At 41.2% G+C, this 18,019-nt stretch overlaps 1 gene segment (V, D, J or C); it reads right to left on the reverse strand.

The window, feature by feature from the left end:
• Positions 1–9,101: 9,101 nt before the first annotated feature.
• LOC119869010 lies at positions 9,102–9,660 on the reverse strand. The segment is given in 2 exon segments: positions 9,102–9,421; positions 9,525–9,660. Coding segments are annotated over 2 exon segments (366 nt in total).
• Positions 9,661–18,019: the final 8,359 nt, after the last annotated feature.

Raw genomic sequence — 18,019 nt, forward strand, 5'->3', positions numbered from 1 at the left:
GGTGAGTTGTGTGTGTTCTGTCCTGATCCCTGAATGGGGTCCCCTGGGGATGCTGGGATCTGGGCTCCTCTCCCATTGCAGTTTTGGGAATGGGCTAGTTTAATAGGTGGAGGGAAGGCCCTATTTGCATGTCCTCTGAGTATATAGTTAGCTCCAGACTTAGATTAGATTCTTTACAAGTTTCATAAACATGATTGCATTACATTTGAGGTCAAATTTCTGTAATGTCATGTAACGATATGAAGTGTTCTAACATGTGGACAGAATTAGCTTTGCATCTCTCAATGTCTTATTAAAACCCATTCATCAATTTAGGTAATTTTTAGTATATGGCATGTTACCACCTATGGATATTTAATACTATTTTATTTTTTTGCCAGTGTGAAAGGAATATTTTCCTTTCCTTTCCTTTCCCTATAATTTTCTTTTCTTTTTTTCTTTTTTATTATAAATTTATTTTTTATTGGTGTTCAATTTGTCAACATATAAAATAAACCCAGTGCTCATCCCGTCAAGTGCCGACCTCAGTGCCTGTCACCCAGTCACCCCCACCCCCCGCCCACCTCCCTTACCACCACCCCTTGTTTGTTTCCCAGAGTTTGGAGTCTTTCATGTTCTGTCTCCCTTTCTGATTCTTTTAGATAATTTGTTGTTAGTGTGTGGAAACATAACTTTATTTCACATGATTTTATACCCAGAAGGTTCCCTGAAATAATGAATTTTAACAGTTTGTGGAGTTTAAAGGGTTTGCCTCTCTAGCAGATCATGTCATGTGGAAAAAGAATTTTTTTCCTGTCTAAGGATTTATATATAATTTATTTTATTATTTCCGAATTTATTGGTTTGATCTTCCAGTCATTTGAGCAGAAAGATTTTTCTTCGTTTCTTCTAGGTTCTTTGGTCTAATTACTCGGTAGACAGAAAACTGATCTATGGTGAAATGTATTTCATTTTGCAAGTGCATGAGCTCCCAAGAATACCACACCCAGACAGTGACCAAATTATGTAGCCCTTGTGTCACTTCAACAACAAAACATTGGGTTTGTGTAAATATAAAGTCAGGATATTGGCTTGAGTCAGTGAATTAGTGAGGGACTGACAAGGGTTATTTGACTTCCAGGTCCTAAGGTCCTTATTCTGGTGCTAAGGATGATTCTGCCTTCCAGGTATAGGGATTGGAAAATGCCCATGTAGATTTATTTCTTGCCATCAAGCGGACATAGGAGTCTCAGCCTGTCTCTCCACTGGTTGATTCCCAAGTGACTTTAGTTCACAACAACCCAGGGGACCAGCTGATATATTTGGGTGTCACAGTTTCTTCTCCTTCATGGTACAAAGATGAATACTCATGGTTGGAATAAGCATCCTTGTGTGGCTCTTGACTTGACAGGAAGGCTTCAGCATTTCACTGTTGAATATGGTGTTGGATGTGGGTTTTTCCATAAATTACCAGTATTTCATGGAGGCAATTTCTTCTGTTCCTTGACAGATAAGATTTTTTTGAAGATAAACGTGTGTTGGAATTTGTCAAATCATTTTAGGCATCAAAGGAAATTATCATGTTATCTAATCTTTCACTCTATTAATACAGGGGGTCCCATTTATGGTTTGGGCATGTTGAAGGTTCCTTGCATCCCAGAGATGATTTCCTCCAGGTCATCCCGTATTATCCATTCCACGTGCTGTTGGATTTGAATGCTAGGATTTTTGCATTTATGTTCATCTGAAAAATTGGCCTGTAGTTTCCTTTCTCATAGAGTCCTTGCCTGACTTTAGTGTCAGGGTCATGCTGGCCTCCTACCAAGATTTGGGCATGTACCTTTCTCATTAGATTTGGAAGAGATCGAGATGTTTCAGCATTAATTCTTCTTTAAATAATTGGAAAAATTAATAGATCAAGCCATTTGATCTTAGACTTTTTTTCCTTTGTTCTGTTATTTTGGTTTCTTGTCTCTTTTGAGTCAAAAGTTTTTAGATTATGGGTTCACTCTTCTTATTTGTTGTATTTTATTCATTTTTTATTTTTTCATGAAACTATCTTAGTTGATTGGTGATTCTAGATGTTTTGCAATTTGCCTTAGTTATTCAAATTTTGCTCTATAATCATCCTAATATTTTATTCATGGTTCTTTTCATGATTTCGGTGCCAGTAGTATCTTGTATTTAATCTGATAGTATTTATTACAAGCTTATCAGTTTTCCTAGACTATCTATAAATTTTAAATTTTACTTACCTTTCCCATATAAATAATTCAAACTCCTGTCTTTGTTGTATTTGTTTAGTACCTTTTTTTTGCTGTTTTAATAATTTTAAAGTTAATTAAATTAATCAAAGCACCAGTTTTTCCATAACAGAAAGATATGTATATTCATATGGAAACACAAATCACATGATAGTAATCATACAATTATGGGAAGGAAGACCAATCTTCAAGCATGACATTTTCCTCTATATAAATATACTATAGAGCAGAATTAGTACATCATTGTGTGGCTGGCCTAACATCAAATTTGTAGACAGTGAAGCACATGATGAGATCTGAAGTAAATGTGTCCATATACAGTCAGCAAATATTCCACAGGTTATCTAAGAGTACACAATGGAGAAAGGGCTGTCACTATGGCAAATGGTGTTGGACAGCCACATGCAAAATAATAACACTTGGTCCTTATTTTATATCATCCAGATAGATGGACAAAAATCTATCTAAATCTAAATCTAAAATGGAAATGGAAAAATGGATTAAAGATCAGGATCCATGGGTGGTTCAGAGGTTTGGTGCCTACCTTCAGCCCAGGGCGTGATCCTGGAGTCCCAGGATCAACTCCCATATCAGGCTCCCTGTATGGAGCCTGCTTCTCCCTCTGCCTGTGTTTCTGCCAATCTCTCTCTCTCTCTCTCTCTGTATGTGTTTGTGTTTGTGTGTCTCTCATGAATAAATAAATAAACTCTTTAAAAGTGGATTAAAGCTTTAAATAGAAGCCCCAACACTAAAAGATGTAGATTGAAAAATAAAAAGGGGAAAACGTCATGACATGTGCTTGGCTCTGATTTCTTTGTTATAAAAGCAACATCAGAGGCAAAAAAGCAAGGAGACGAGTAGGGCTATATTGAAGGCAAAACTGTTAGGATGAATAATAACAGAGCAAGAAGGTAGATTATGAATTGGGAGTCGGTGTGTTCAACTCTATACTGAAAAGGGGTTAGTATCCAAAATACAAAAGGGACTATTAACCACAATAGAAAATGTGTCATCGAAAATAATAAGAGTAAAGACCTTCAGATGGACTTCTATATTATTTATTAGGGGTCTTTCTCTTTTTCTAGGATAAATCTAGGTAGAGGATTCTCTTTTTCTATATACTTTTTAGTGGGGTTTGATTTACAAATATATAGTATAACTCTGAGTGCTTATTCTGTCAAATGTCCCCCTCAGTGCCCAGTCACCTCCAACCCCATGCCGATCTCCTCTTCCACCACCCCTAGTTCGTTTCCCAGATTTAGGAGTCTTTCATTTTCCGGCTCCCTTTCTGATATTTCCCACGCTTTTTTTCTCCTTTCCCCTTTATTCCCTTTCAATATTTTTATATTCCCCAAATGAATGAGACCATATAATGTTTGTCCTTCTCCAATTGACTTATTTCACTCAGCATAATACACTCCAGATCCATCCACGTGGAAGCAAATGGTGGGGATTTGTCGTTTCTAATGGCTGAGTAATATTCCATAGTATACATAAGCCACAGTTTCTTTGTCCATTCACCTTTTAATGGACACCGAAGCTCCTTCCGAGCTTAGCTATTTTTCTTGGCTTTTTTTTAATTTTAATAAAATAATTTTTATTGGTGTTCAATTTACCAACATACAGAATAACACCCAGTGCTCATCCCGTCAAGTGTCCCCCTCAGTGCCGTCACCCACTCACCCCTACCCCCTGTCCTCCTCCCCATCCACCACCCCTAGTTCGTTTCCCAGAGTTAGGAGTCTTTATGTTCTGTCTCCCTTTCTGATATTTCCCACACACTTCTTCTCCCTTCCCTTTTATTCCCTTTCACTATTATTTATATTCCCCAAATGAATGAGATCATACAATGTTTGTCCTTCTTCGATTGTCTTACTTCACTCAGCATAATACTCTCCAGTTCCATCCACGTTGAAGCAAATGGTGGGTATTCTTCTGCATGTGGATGTCCAATTTTCACAGCACCATTTATTGGAGAGACTGTCTTTCTTCCAAATGATAGTCTTTCCTCCTTTATTGAATATTAGTTGACAATAAAGTTAGGGTCCACTTCTGGGTTCTTTATTCTGTTCCATTGTTTTATGTGTCTGTTTTTGTGCCAGTATCACACTGTCTTGATGACCACCGCTTTGTAGTACAACCTGAAATCTGGCATTGTGATGCCCCCAGATGGGGTTTTCTTTTTTAAAATTCCCCTGGCTATTCGGGGTCTTTTCTGATATCACACAAATCTTAAAACAATTTGTTCTAACTCTCTGAAGAAAGTCCATGGTATTTTGATAGGTATTGCATTAAAAGTGTACATTGCTCTCGGTATCATTGACATTTTCACAATATTAATTCTACCAATCCGGGATCCCTGGGTGGTGCAGCTGTTTGGCGCCTGCCTTTGGCCCAGGGCGCGATCCTGGAGACCCAGGATCGAATCCCACGTCGGGCCCCCGGTGCATGGAGCCTGCTTCTCCCTCTGCCTGTGTCTCTGCCTCTCTCCTCTCTCTTGGTGACTATCATAAATAAATAAAAATTAAAAAGAAAAAGTATTATAATTCTACCAATCCATGAACATGGAATATTTTTCCATCTCTTTGTGTCTTCCTCAATTTCTTTCAGAAGTGTTCTATAGTTTTGAGGGTATAGATCCTTTACATCTTTGGTTAGGTTTATTCCTAGGCATCTTATGCTTTGGGGTGCAATTGTAAATGGGATTGACTCCTTAATTTCTCTTTCTTCAGTCTCATTGTTAGTGTATAGAAATTCCATTGATTTCTGGGCATTGATTTTGTATCCTGCCACGCTACCAAATTGCTGTGTGAGTTCCAGCAATCTTGGGGTGGAGACTTTTGGGTTTTCTATGTAGAGTATCATGTCATCGGTGAAGAGGAAGTGTTTGACTTCTTCTTTGCCAATTTGAATGCCTTTAATGTCTTTTTGTTGTCTGATTGCTGAGGCTAGGACTTCCAATACTATGTTGAATAGCAGTGGTGAGAGTGGACACCCTGTCTTATTCCTGATATTAGGGGAAAGGCTCCCAGTGCGTCCCCATTGAGAATGATATTTGCTGTGGGCTTTTCGTAGATGGCTTTGAAGATGTCGAGGAATGTTCCCTCTATCCCTACACTCTGAAGAGTTTTGATCAGAAATGGATGCTTTTTTTTGTCAAATGCTTTCTCTGCATCTAATGAGAGGATCATATGGTTCTTGGTTTTTCTCTTGCTGATATGATGAATCACAGTGATTGTTTTATGACTGTTGAACCAGCGTTGTGTCCTGGGGATAAATCCTACTTGGTCATGGTGAATAATTTCCTTAAAGTACTGTTGGATGCTATTGGCTAGTATCTTGTTGAGAATTTTTGCATCCATGTTCATCAGGGATATTGGTCTGTAATTCTCCTTTGTGGTGGGGTCTTTGTCTGGTTTTGGAATTAAGGTGATGCTGGCCTCATAGAACGAATTTGGAAGTACTCCATCTCTTTCTATCTTTCCAAACAGCTTGAGTAGAATAGGTATGGTTTCTTCTTTAAACGTTTGATAGAGGGATCCCTGGGTGGCGCAGCGGTTTAGTGCCTGTCTTTGGCCCAGGGCGCGATCCTGGAGACCTGGGATCGAATCCCACGTCGGGCTCCTGGTACATGGAGCCTGCTTCTCCCTCTGCCTGTGTCTCTGCCTCTCTCTCTCTCTCTCTGTGTGTGTGACTACCATAAATAAAAAAAATAAATAAAATAAACGTTTGATAGAATTCCCCAGGGAAGCCATCTGACCCCGGACTCATGTGTCTTGGGAGGTTTTTGATGACTGCTTCAATTTCCTCCCTGGTTATTGGCCTGTTCAGGTTTTCTATTTCTTCCTGTTCCAGTTTTGGTAGTTTGTGGCTTTGCAGGAATGAGTCCATTTCTTCTAGACTGCCTCATTTATTGGCATATAGCTGCTCATAATATGTTTTTTTTTTCATTTTTTTTCATAATATGTTTTTAAAATCGTTTGTATTTCCTTGGTGTTGGTAGTGATCTCTCCTTTCTCATTCATGATTTTATTAATTTGAGTCTTTTCTTTCTTCTTTTCAATAAGGTTGGCTAATGGTTTATCTATCTTATTAATTCTTTCAAAGAACCAACTCCTGGTTCTGTTGATCTGTTCCACGGTTCTTCTGGTCTCGATTTCATTGAGTTCTGCTCGAATCTTAATTAACTCTCTTCTGCTGAATGTAGGGTCCATCTGCTGTTTTTTCTCTAGCTCCTTTAGGTGTAAGGTTAGCTTTTGTATTTGAGTTCTTTCCAGTTTTTGAATGGATGCTTGTATTGCGATGTATTTCCCCCTCAGGACTGCTTTTGCTGCATCCCAAAGATTTTGAATGGTTGTATCTTCATTCTCATTAGTTTCCATGAATCTTTTTAATTCTTCCTTAATTTCCTGGTTGACCCTTTCATCTTTTAGCAGGATGGTCCTTAACCTCCACGTGGTTGAGGTCCTTCCACACTTCTCAATGTGATTTAGTTCTAATTTCAAGGCATTATGGTCTGAAAATATGCAGGGGATGATCCCAATTTTTGGTATCGGTTCAGACCCGATTTTGACCCAGTATGTGGTCTATTCTGGAGAAAGTTACATGTGCACTTGAGAAGAATGTGTATTCAGTTGAGTTTGGATGTAAAGTTCTGTAGATATCTGTGAAATCCATCTGGTCCAGTGTATCATTTAAAGCTCTCGTTTCTTTGGAGATGTTGTGCTTAGAAGACCTTTCGAGGGTAGAAAGCGCTAGATTGAAGTCACCAAGTATAAGTGTATTATTATCTAAGTATTTTCATTTTGGTTATTAATTGGTTTAAATATTTGGCAGCTCCCACATTCGCAGCATATATATTGAGGATTGTTAAGGCCTCTTGTTGGATAGATCCTTTAAGTATGATATAGTGTCCCTCTTCATCTCTCACTACAGTCTTCGGGGTAAATTTTAGTTTATCTGGTATAAGATATACCCCTGCTTTCTTTTGAGGACCATTTGAATGGTAAATGGTTCTCCAACCTTTTATTTTCAGGTTGTAGGTGTCCTTCTGTCTAAAATGAGTCTCATGTAGACAGCAAATAGATGGGTTCAGCTTTTTTATCCAGTCTGAAACCCTGCGCCTTTTGATGGGGTCATTAAGCCCGTTCACGTTCAGTGTTACTATTAACAGATATGAGTTTAGTGTCATCATGATATCTATTCAGTCCTTGTTTTGTGGATTATTCCACTGAAATCCTTCTTAAAAGTGAATTTTAATATTCCCCTTTAAAATTTCTTGCAGAGCTGGTTTGGAGGTCACATATTCTTTCAGTTCCTGCCTGTCTTGGAAGCTCTTTATCTCTCCTTCCATTTTGAATGAGAGCCTTGCTGGATAAAGTATTCTTGGTTGCATGTTCTTCTCATTTAGGACCCTGAATATATCCTGTCAGGCCTTTCTGGCCACCAGGTCACTGTGGAGAGGTCTGCTCATACCCTAATATCCTCCACATAAAATTCAAGGATTTCTTGTGTCTTGCTGCTTTAAGGATCTTCTCTTTATCTTTGAAATTTGCAAGTTTCACTATTAAATTTCGAGGTTTTGAATGGTTTTTATTGATTTTAGGGGGGTCTCTCTATTTCCTGGATCAGAATCTGAACTGACGTCAGCACCAGAAGGATCCATGAGTTATTCCCTGCAGGTGGAAGGTTCTCCAATCCACCTCCTAACACTGAGGTTCCTCATTGATCCAGTAGAAGCTTCTGGTCTCTGAGCACATAGTGTATACATGACCTTCAGAACCAGATTGTGACCTTGGGGAGAGGACAGCTTCCATTTGAGACCTGAGTAGGATCTTGGCCGATTTGTATTATTATTTAAAGTTTCGTGTGCTTCCATATATTATTCATCTCCTTTCCCTATGATTCAGACATCTGTCTACTGAGAATGACCATGATTCTCTTTTTTCCTTCCAGTTTGATGCTTGTTTAGTGAAATGATTCCTCACACCATGTCCAGTCTTTACTGCCTGTTACCTCCCTGACATTCCTTGCTCATTCTTCTCCTGCACCCAATGGATAAGAAATCAAACAGTAACCCAGGAGTTCCCTCTTTTGATGAAGTTGGGACACTAACTCCACACAAGCGCCTCCTGGAGCAGGACCCCGTCCCACCACTGACCCACAACACACACCCAGAGCCAGTGTCCTTCCCCAGCACCATCCAGGCATTTATGACCTGATGAGAGGCCTGCCTGGCACTCATCAGACATGAAGGTGAAGATGATGAATGGTTATACTCTTGTGATAGTGTGTTTGTGTGTGTGTGTGTGTGTGTGCGTTTGTGTGAATGACCTCTGAGTCCACATCCCTACCATGTCATGATGTCATGCAGGAAATCTCTCTCACTCCCAGGCTGTTATTAACATTTTTGTAGAATGTCTCTTTACTCTTGTGTTGACTGGGGTTTCTGCTATACCGCAATGTGCAAGACAGCATGTTAGCTTGGGGTCCTGTGATCCACAGTGATCACCACTAGAACTCATTAAAAGGTTAAGATGATGTGAATTGAGTTATTTGTAATTGATTAAAATTTCGGGTCAGGAGAATTTAAGTACAAGTAAGTGCAAGTTCTATAGTTGAATTCTAGGTCTCTAAGAAAGAGACTAAATAGGTAAACACATAATCAAGTGTTCAGAGGGGCTCCCGGGGGGAAACTGCTCCATGGAGAGGAAGCCCCATCCCTGACAGGAAACCTGCCCATAACTTCAATCTGAAACTGCTCCTGGGCCTTCAAGACACAAGTGGTGAGGAGTGTGCACCCCCTGGTGGTCCTGAACCCATTCTACAGGGAGGTTTGTGTCAGGGCTCACACTGAGTTCACCTCACTGTGTCCTTCGCACAGTAATACACAGCCGTGTCCTCGGCTCTCAGGCTGTTCATCTGCAGATACACTGTGTTCCTGGCGTTGTCTCTGGAGATGGTGAATCGGCCCTTCACAGCGTCAGTGTAGTATGTGCTACTTCCATCATAGCTAATAGCTGCGACCCACTGCAGCCCCTTCCAAGGAGCCTGGCCGACCCAGCTCATGCTGTAGCTACTGAAGGTGAATCCAGAGGCCACACAGGAGAGTCTCAGGGACCCCCCAGGCTTCGCCAGGTCTCCCCCAGACTCCACCAGCTGCACCTCACCCTGGACACCTGCAGACACAAGACATCCTGGTCAAACAACTGTCTCACATCCCCTGTTTTGCTCACTCACTTTCACTCACAGACTCAAGGTCTCTGGTTCTCTATGAATTACCTTGTAAAATAGCGACAAGGAAAACCCAGCCGAGCACAGACTCCATGGTAATTTGTCTGTGTTGTGTCCTGATCACTGAATCGGGTCACCTGGGGATCCTGGGGCTGGGGCTCCTCTCCCAGCTGCAGGGTCGGACTGGGCTGGTTTAATCAGTGAAGGGAGAGCCCTATTTGCATGTCCTCTGACCAAATAACTAGCTACAGACTTACATTCGTGTATTTAAAGCCAACACAAGTGTTGCACCACAATTCTATAGCAATTTGTGTAGATGGCTCTCTGACTATATGAAGTTCTAATGACAGTTATTTTTTAATTTCTTGGTTCATTTCAAAAGACACATCAGTATAGGTCATTTTCTGGAGAATTTTCATCCTGTTAATAAATTGTAATCCTAAATATTTATTTTTGGTGCTCGTGGAAATCGGATTATTTTGTTAATTTTGTACATGTAATTTTTATTTATTTTGTAGGAATATATCTTTATTTTATTTGCTGATTTTATATACTGATTCTTTTGCTGAGCTCATGAGTTATTTCTTCCAGGTTTTATGGGACATTTTTACTCATTGACTCTATTAAGACATTGTCATAGGAAAACTAATTATTCTCTTTCCAGGTTACCACTTTTTCTTTTTTTTAATGTAGTTTTCTTGCTACTTTTACTGGTAGGTCCTCCAGTCTGGGGCAGAAAGCATTTTCCTCTTGTCTTCAGGATGCATTGTCTGTTCTATTCTTTTTTTACATGCATCCTATGTTTATTGCAGTATTTTTAAATAATAAATTTATTTTTATTGGTGTTCAATTTGCCAACATACAGAATAACACCCAGTGCTCATCCCGTCAAGTGCCCCCTTCAGTGCCCGTCACCCATTCATGCCCTCCCCCCTCCACATCCCCTTCCACCACCCCTAGTTCGTTTCCCAGAGTTAGGAGTCTTCCATTTTCTACCTCCATTTCTGATATTTTCTACACATTTCTTCTCCCTTCCCTTCTATTCCCTTTCACTATTATTTATATTCCCCAAATGAATGAGACCATACGTTTGTCCTGACTTTTGCATTGTTTTTTCTAAGTTTTTATTTATTTACTCATGAGAGACACAGGGATACAGAGATAGTGGTAGAGACTCAGGCAGAGGGAGCAGCAGGCACCATATAGGGAGCCTGATATGGGACTTGTTCCCATGTCTGCAGGATCGAGCCCTGGACAAAAAGGCAGTGCTAAAACGCTGAGCCACCCGGGCTGCCCTTATTTGTTTTTTGTTTCAACATTCTTTTGCTCACTCAGAATCTTTTCTGTTTATTTACAAATTTTAGGCTTGTTCCATTCCTTAGAAAAGTGTTGGTGGTGTTTTGATAGGGTCCTATCCTGAGGCTTCACCTTCCTTCCCTAAGTGTTCCCCTAAGGCTCCACCTCCTTCCCAATTTCAATGTCATTAGGTTCCAACATGGGCATGGTAGAGGTCACACAGAGGGAACTGATATCAGCACCTGACTGGTCAATTAGTTATTCCCTGCAGATGGAAGGTTCTCCAATCCAGCTCCTCATCCTGGGGATAAACATGGATCCAGTAGAAGCTTCTGGTCTCGGGAGGAGCAAGATGGCGGAAGAGTAGGGTCTCCAAATCACCTGTCTCCACCAAACTACCTAGAAAACCTTCAAATTATCCTGAAAATCTATGAATTCGGCCTGAGATTTAAAGAGAGACCAGCTGGAATGCTACAGTGAGAAGAGTTCGCGCATCTATCAAGGTAGGAAGACGGGGAAAAAGAAATAAAGGAACAAAGGCCTCCAAGGGGGAGGGGCCCCGCGAGGAGCCGGGCTGAGGCCGGGGCGAGTGTCCCCAGGACAGGAGAGCCCCGTCCCGGAGACGCAGGAGCTGCACCGACCTTCCCGGGCGGAAAGGGGCTCGCGGGGAGTTGGAGCAGGACCCAGGAGGGCGAGGATGCCCTCGGGTTCCCCGGGACAGTAACAGCAACTGCGCGCCCAGGAGAGTGCGCCGAGCTCCCTAAGGGCTGCATCGCGCACGGCGGGACCCCGCGGGACCCGGAGCAGCTGAAGGGGCTCGGGTGGCGGCTCCTCGGAGGGGGCTGCGCGGCCCCGGGAGCAGCTCGGAGGGGCTCGGGCAGAGGAAGAGGCTCCGTGCAGAGGGGGCTGCGCGGTTCCAGGAGCAGCTCGGAGGGGCTCGGGCGGCAGCTCCGCGGAGGGGGCTGCGCGGCCCGGGAGCGCGAATCCAACAGCGCAGGCTCCGGAGCACAGGGCGCCGGGACACAGCCCAGGATCCCGCCTCCCCCGGGACAGGCAGAGGCCGGGAGGGCCCAGGACAGCGAGGACGGTCCTGCCCCAGCTGAGCACATCAGCGGCCCCGCCCGGAGCCTCCAGGCCCTGCAGACCGAGTTCTTGCCGGAGCTGAATCCAGGTTTCCAGAGCTGCCCCGCCACTGGGGCTGTTCCTCCTGCGGCCTCACGGAGTAAACAACCCCCACTGAGCCCTGCACCAGGCAGGGGCACAGCAGCTCCCCCAACTGCTAACACCTGAAAATCAGCACAACAGGCCCCTCCCCCAGAACACCAGCTAGACTGACTGACAACTTCCAGGGGAAGCCAAGGCACTTAAAGTACACAGAATCAGAAGATACTCCCCGGTGGTTCTTTTTTTGTTTGTTTGTTTTTGTTTTTGTTTTGTTTTGCTTTTTGATTTGTTTCCTTCCCCCACCCCCTTTTTTTCACCTTTCTTTTTTTTTCTCTTTTTCTTCTTTTTTTTTTCGTTTTTTTTTTCTTTTTCTTCCCTTTTTTTTTCTCTTTCTCTTTTCTTTCCTTCTTTCTCTCCTCTCTTTTTCTCTTTTTCCCAATACAACTTGCTTTTGGCCACTCTGCACTGAGCAAAATGACTAGAAGGAAAACCTCACCTCAAAAGAAAGAATCAGAAACAGCCCTCTCTCCCACAGAGTTACAAAATCTGGATTACAATTCAATGTCAGAAAGCCAATTCAGAAGCACTATTATACACCTACTGGTGGCTCTAGAAAAAAGTATAAAGGACTCAAGAGACTTCATGACTGCAGAATTTAGAGCTAATCAGGCAGAAATTAAAAATCAATTGAATGAGATGCAATCCAAACTAGAAGTCCTAACGACGAGGGTTAACGAGGTGGAAGAACGAGTGAGTGACCTAGAAGACAAGTTGATAGCAAAGAGGGAAACTGAGGAAAAAAGAGACAAACAATTAAAAGACCATGAAGATAGATTAAGGGAAATAAACGACAGCCTGAGGAAGAAAAACCTACGTTTAATTGGGGTTCCCGAGGGCGCCGAAAGGGACAGAGGGCCAGAATATGTATTTGAACAAATTCTAGCTGAAAACTTTCCTAATCTGGGAAGGGAAACAGGCATTCAGATCCAGGAAATAGAGAGATCCCCCCCTAAAATCAATAAAAACCGTTCAACACCTCGACATTTAATTGTGAAGCTTGCAAATTCCAAAGATAAAGAGAAGATCCTTAAAGCAGCAAGAGACAAGAAATCCCTGACTTTTATGGGGAGGAGTATTAGGGTAACAGCAGACCTCTCCACAGAGACCTGGCAGGCCAGAAAGGGCTGGCAGGATATATTCAGGGTCCTAAATGAGAAGAACATGCAACCAAGAATACTTTATCCAGCAAGGCTCTCATTCAAAATGGAAGGAGAGATAAAGAGCTTCCAAGACAGGCAGCAACTAAAAGAATATGTGACCTCCAAACCAGCTCTGCAAGAAATTTTAAGGGGGCCTCTTAAAATTCCCCTTTAAGAAGAAGTTCAGTGGAACAGTCCACAAAAACAAAGACTGAATAGATATCATGATGACACTAAACTCATATCTCTCAATAGTAACTCTGAATGTGAACGGGCTTAATGACCCCATCAAAAGGCGCAGGGTTTCAGACTGGATAAAAAAGCAGGACCCATCTATTTGCTGTCTACAAGAGACTCATTTTAGACAGAAGGACACCTACAGCCTGAAAATAAAAGGTTGGAGAACCATTTACCATTCGAATGGTCCTCAAAAGAAAGCAGGGGTAGCCATCCTTATATCAGATAAACTAAAATTTACCCCAAAGACTGTAGTGAGAGATGAAGAGGGACACTATATCATACTTAAAGGATCTATTCAACAAGAGGACTTAACAATCCTCAATATATATGCTCCGAATGTGGGAGCTGCCAAATATATAAATCAATTATTAACCAAAGTGAAGAAATACTTAGATAATAATACACTTATACTTGGTGACTTCAATCTAGCTCTTTCTATACTCGATAGGTCTTCTAAGCAAAACATCTCCAAAGAAACGAGAGCTTTAAATGATACACTGGACCAGATGGATTTCACAGATATCTACAGAACTTTACATCCAAACTCAACTGAATACACATTCTTCTCAAGCGCACATGGAACTTTCTCCAGAATAGACCACATATTGGGTCACAAATCGGGTCTGAACCGATACCAAAAGATTGGGATTGTCCCCTGCATATTCTCGGACCATAATGCCTTGAAATTAGAACTAAATCACAACAAGAAGTTTGGAAGGACCTCAAACACATGGAGGTTAAGGACCATCCTGCTAAAAGATAAAAGGGTCAACCAGGAAATTAAGGAAGAATTAAAAAGATTCATGGAAACTAATGAGAATGAAGATACAACCGTTCAAAATCTTTGGGATGCAGCAAAAGCAGTCCTAAGGGGGAAATACATCGCAATACAAGCATCCATTCAAAAACTGGAAAGAACTCAAATACAAAAGCTAACCTTACACATAAAGGAGCTAGAGAAAAAACAGCAAATAGATCCTACACCCAAGAGAAGAAGGGAGCTAATAAAGATTCGAGCAGAACTCAACGAAATCGAGACCAGAAGAACTGTGGAACAGATCAACAGAACCAGGAGTTGGTTCTTTGAAAGAATTAATAAGATAGATAAACCATTAGCCAGCCTTATTAAAAAGAAGAGAGAGAAGACTCAAATTAATAAAATCATGAATGAGAAAGGAGAGATCACTACCAACACCAAGGAAATACAAACGATTTTAAAAACATATTATGAACAGCTATACGCCAATAAATTAGGCAATCTAGAAGAAATGGACGCATTCCTGGAAAGCCACAAACTACCAAAACTGGAACAGGAAGAAATAGAAAACCTGAACAGGCCAATAACCAGGGAGGAAATTGAAGCAGTCATCAAAAACCTCCCAAGACACAAGAGTCCAGGGCCAGATGGCTTCCCAGGAGAATTTTATCAAACGTTTAAAGAAGAAATCATACCTATTCTCCTAAAGCTGTTTGGAAAGATAGAAAGAGATGGAGTACTTCCAAATTCGTTCTATGAAGCCAGCATCACCTTAATTCCAAAGCCAGACAAAGACCCCGCCAAAAAGGAGAATTACAGACCAATATCCCTGATGAACATGGATGCAAAAATTCTCAACAAGATACTGGCCAATAGGATCCAACAGTACATTAAGAAAATTATTCACCATGACCAAGTAGGATTTATCCCTGGGACACAAGGCTGGTTCAACACCCGTAAAACAATCAATGTGATTCATCATATCAGCAAGAGAAAAACCAAGAACCATATGATCCTCTCATTGGATGCAGAGAAAGCATTTGACAAAATACAGCATCCATTCCTGATCAAAACTCTTCAGAGTGTAGGGATAGAGGGAACATTCCTCGACATCTTAAAAGCCATCTATTAAAAGCCCACAGCAAATATCATTCTCAATGGGGAAGCACTGGGAGCCTTTCCCCTAAGATCAGGAACAAGACAGGGATGTCCACTCTCACCACTGCTATTCAACATAGTACTGGAAGTCCTAGCCTCAGCAATCAGACAACAAAAAGACATTAAAGGCATTCAAATTGGCAAAGAAGAAGTCAAACTCTCCCTCTTCGCCGATGACATGATACTCTACATAGAAAACCCAAAAGTCTCCACCCCAAGATTGCTAGAACTCATACAGCAATTCGGTAGCGTGGCAGGATACAAAATCAATGCCCAGAAGTCAGTGGCATTTCTATACACTAACAATGAGACTGAAGAAAGAGAAATTAAGGAGTCAATCCCATTTACAATTGCACCCAAAAGCATAAGATACCTAGGAATAAACCTCACCAAAGATGTAAAGGATCTATACCCTCAAAACTATAGAACACTTCTGAAAGAAATTGAGGAAGACACAAAGAGATGGAAAAATATTCCATGCTCATGGATTGGCAGAATTAATATTGTGAAAATGTCAATGTTACCCAGGGCAATATACACGTTTAATGCAATCCCTATCAAAATACCATGGACTTTCTTCAGAAAGTTAGAACAAATTATTTTAAGATTTGTGTGGAATCAGAAAAGACCCCGAATAGCCAGGGGAATTTTAAAAAAGAAAACCATATCTGGGGGCATCACAATGCCAGATTTCAGGTTGTACTACAAAGCTGTGGTCATCAAGACAGTGTGGTACTGGCACAAAAACAGACACATAGATCAGTGGAACAGAATAGAGAACCCAGAAGTGGACCCTGAACTTTATGGGCAACTAATATTCGATAAAGGAGGAAAGACTACCCATTGGAAGAATGACAGTCTCTTCAATAAATGGTGCTGGGAAAATTGGACATCCACATGCAGAAGAATGAAACTAGACCACTCTCTTTCACCATACACAAAGATAAACTCAAAATGGATGAAAGATCTAAATGTGAGACAAGATTCCATCAAAATCCTAGAGAAGAACACAGGCAACACCCTTTTTGAACTCGGCCATAGTAACTTCTTGCAAGATACATCCACGAAGGCAAAAGAAACAAAAGCAAAAATGAACTATTGGGACTTCATCAAGATAAGAAGCTTTTGCACAGCAAAGGATACAGTCAACAAAACTCAAAGACAACCTACAGAATGGGAGAAGATATTTGCAAATGACATATCAGATAAAGGGCTAGTTTCCAAGATCTATAAAGAACTTATTAAACTCAACACCAAAGAAACAAACAATCCAATCATGAAATGGGCAAAAGACATGAACAGAAATCTCACAGAGGAAGACATAGACATGGCCAACATGCATATGAGAAAATGCTCTGCATCACTTGCCATCAGGGAAATACAAATCAAAACTACAATGAGATACCACCTCACACCAGTGAGAATGGGGAAAATTAACAAGGCAGGAAACCACAAATGTTGGAGAGGATGCGGAGAAAAGGGAACCCTCTTACACTGTTGGTGGGAATGTGAACTGGTGCAGCCACTCTGGAAAACTGTGTGGAGGTTCCTCAAACAGTTAAAAATATACCTGCCCTACGACCCAGCAATTGCACTGTTGGGGATTTACCCCAAAGATACAAATGCAATGAAACGCCGGGACACCTGCACCCCGATGTTTCTAGCAGCAATGGCCACGATAGCCAAACTGTGGAAGGAGCCTCGGTGTCCAACGAAAGATGAATGGATAAAGAAGATGTGGTTTATGTATACAATGGAATATTACTCAGCTATTAGAAATGACAAATACCCACCATTTGCTTCAACGTGGATGGAACTGGAGGGTATTATGCTGAGTGAAGTAAGTCAGTCGGAGAAGGACAAACATTATATGTTCTCATTCATTTGGGGAATATAAATAATAGTGAAAGGAAAATAAGGGAAGGGAGAAGAAATGTGTGGGAAATATCAGAAAGGGAGACAGAACGTAAAGACTGCTAACTCTGGGAAACGAACTAGGGGTGGTAGAAGGGGAGGAGGGCGGGGGGTGGGAGTGAATGGGTGACGGGCACTGGGTGTTATTCTGTATGTTAGTAAATTGAACACTAATAAAAAAAAAGTGTTTTAGGAAAAAAAAAAAAAAACTCTCGCAAGCAAATGATTATATGACCTGTTGATATTAAAAGCAAAATTCAGTCCAGCACTTAATAAATATGTGTTGAATAAATGAATATTTCTAAAAAAAAAAAAAAAAAAAAAAAGAAGCTTCTGGTCTCTGTGTACAGTGTACCCATGACTTTCAGTACCACCTGGTGACCTTGGGAGAAGACAGGTTCCACCTGAGACCCTGGGTAGTACCTCAGGCATCTTCTATTATCATTTCATGATTTGTGCTGCTTTCTTGAGATCACTAACCATTTTCCAATATTTCATATTGTTTCTCTCTACGTCGATTTTTTTATAGGTGCTTATACAGGTTAACCTATTTTGGACATCCTCAACATGGAGATATTTGTAATTTATTCCTATTTAGTGACAAGTGTAAGAAGTGTAAGCAACTGTGTGCTCTGTGAATATAGAAATAACTGTTTCTTATAAAGAAACAAATTTTAAAATCACACACTGAAGTAGTCAACTCATAATCTTGAGTCTATAGAGGCTCCCTGGGGGAATGTGCTCCATGGAGAAGATATAGAGCCCTACAGGAAACCTGCCCAGAACCTCCATCTGAACCTGCTCCTGGGCCTTCA

Source organism: Canis lupus, chromosome 8 (assembly GCF_011100685.1).
Source record: "Canis lupus familiaris isolate Mischka breed German Shepherd chromosome 8, alternate assembly UU_Cfam_GSD_1.0, whole genome shotgun sequence".
Lineage (NCBI taxonomy): Eukaryota > Metazoa > Chordata > Mammalia > Carnivora > Canidae > Canis > Canis lupus.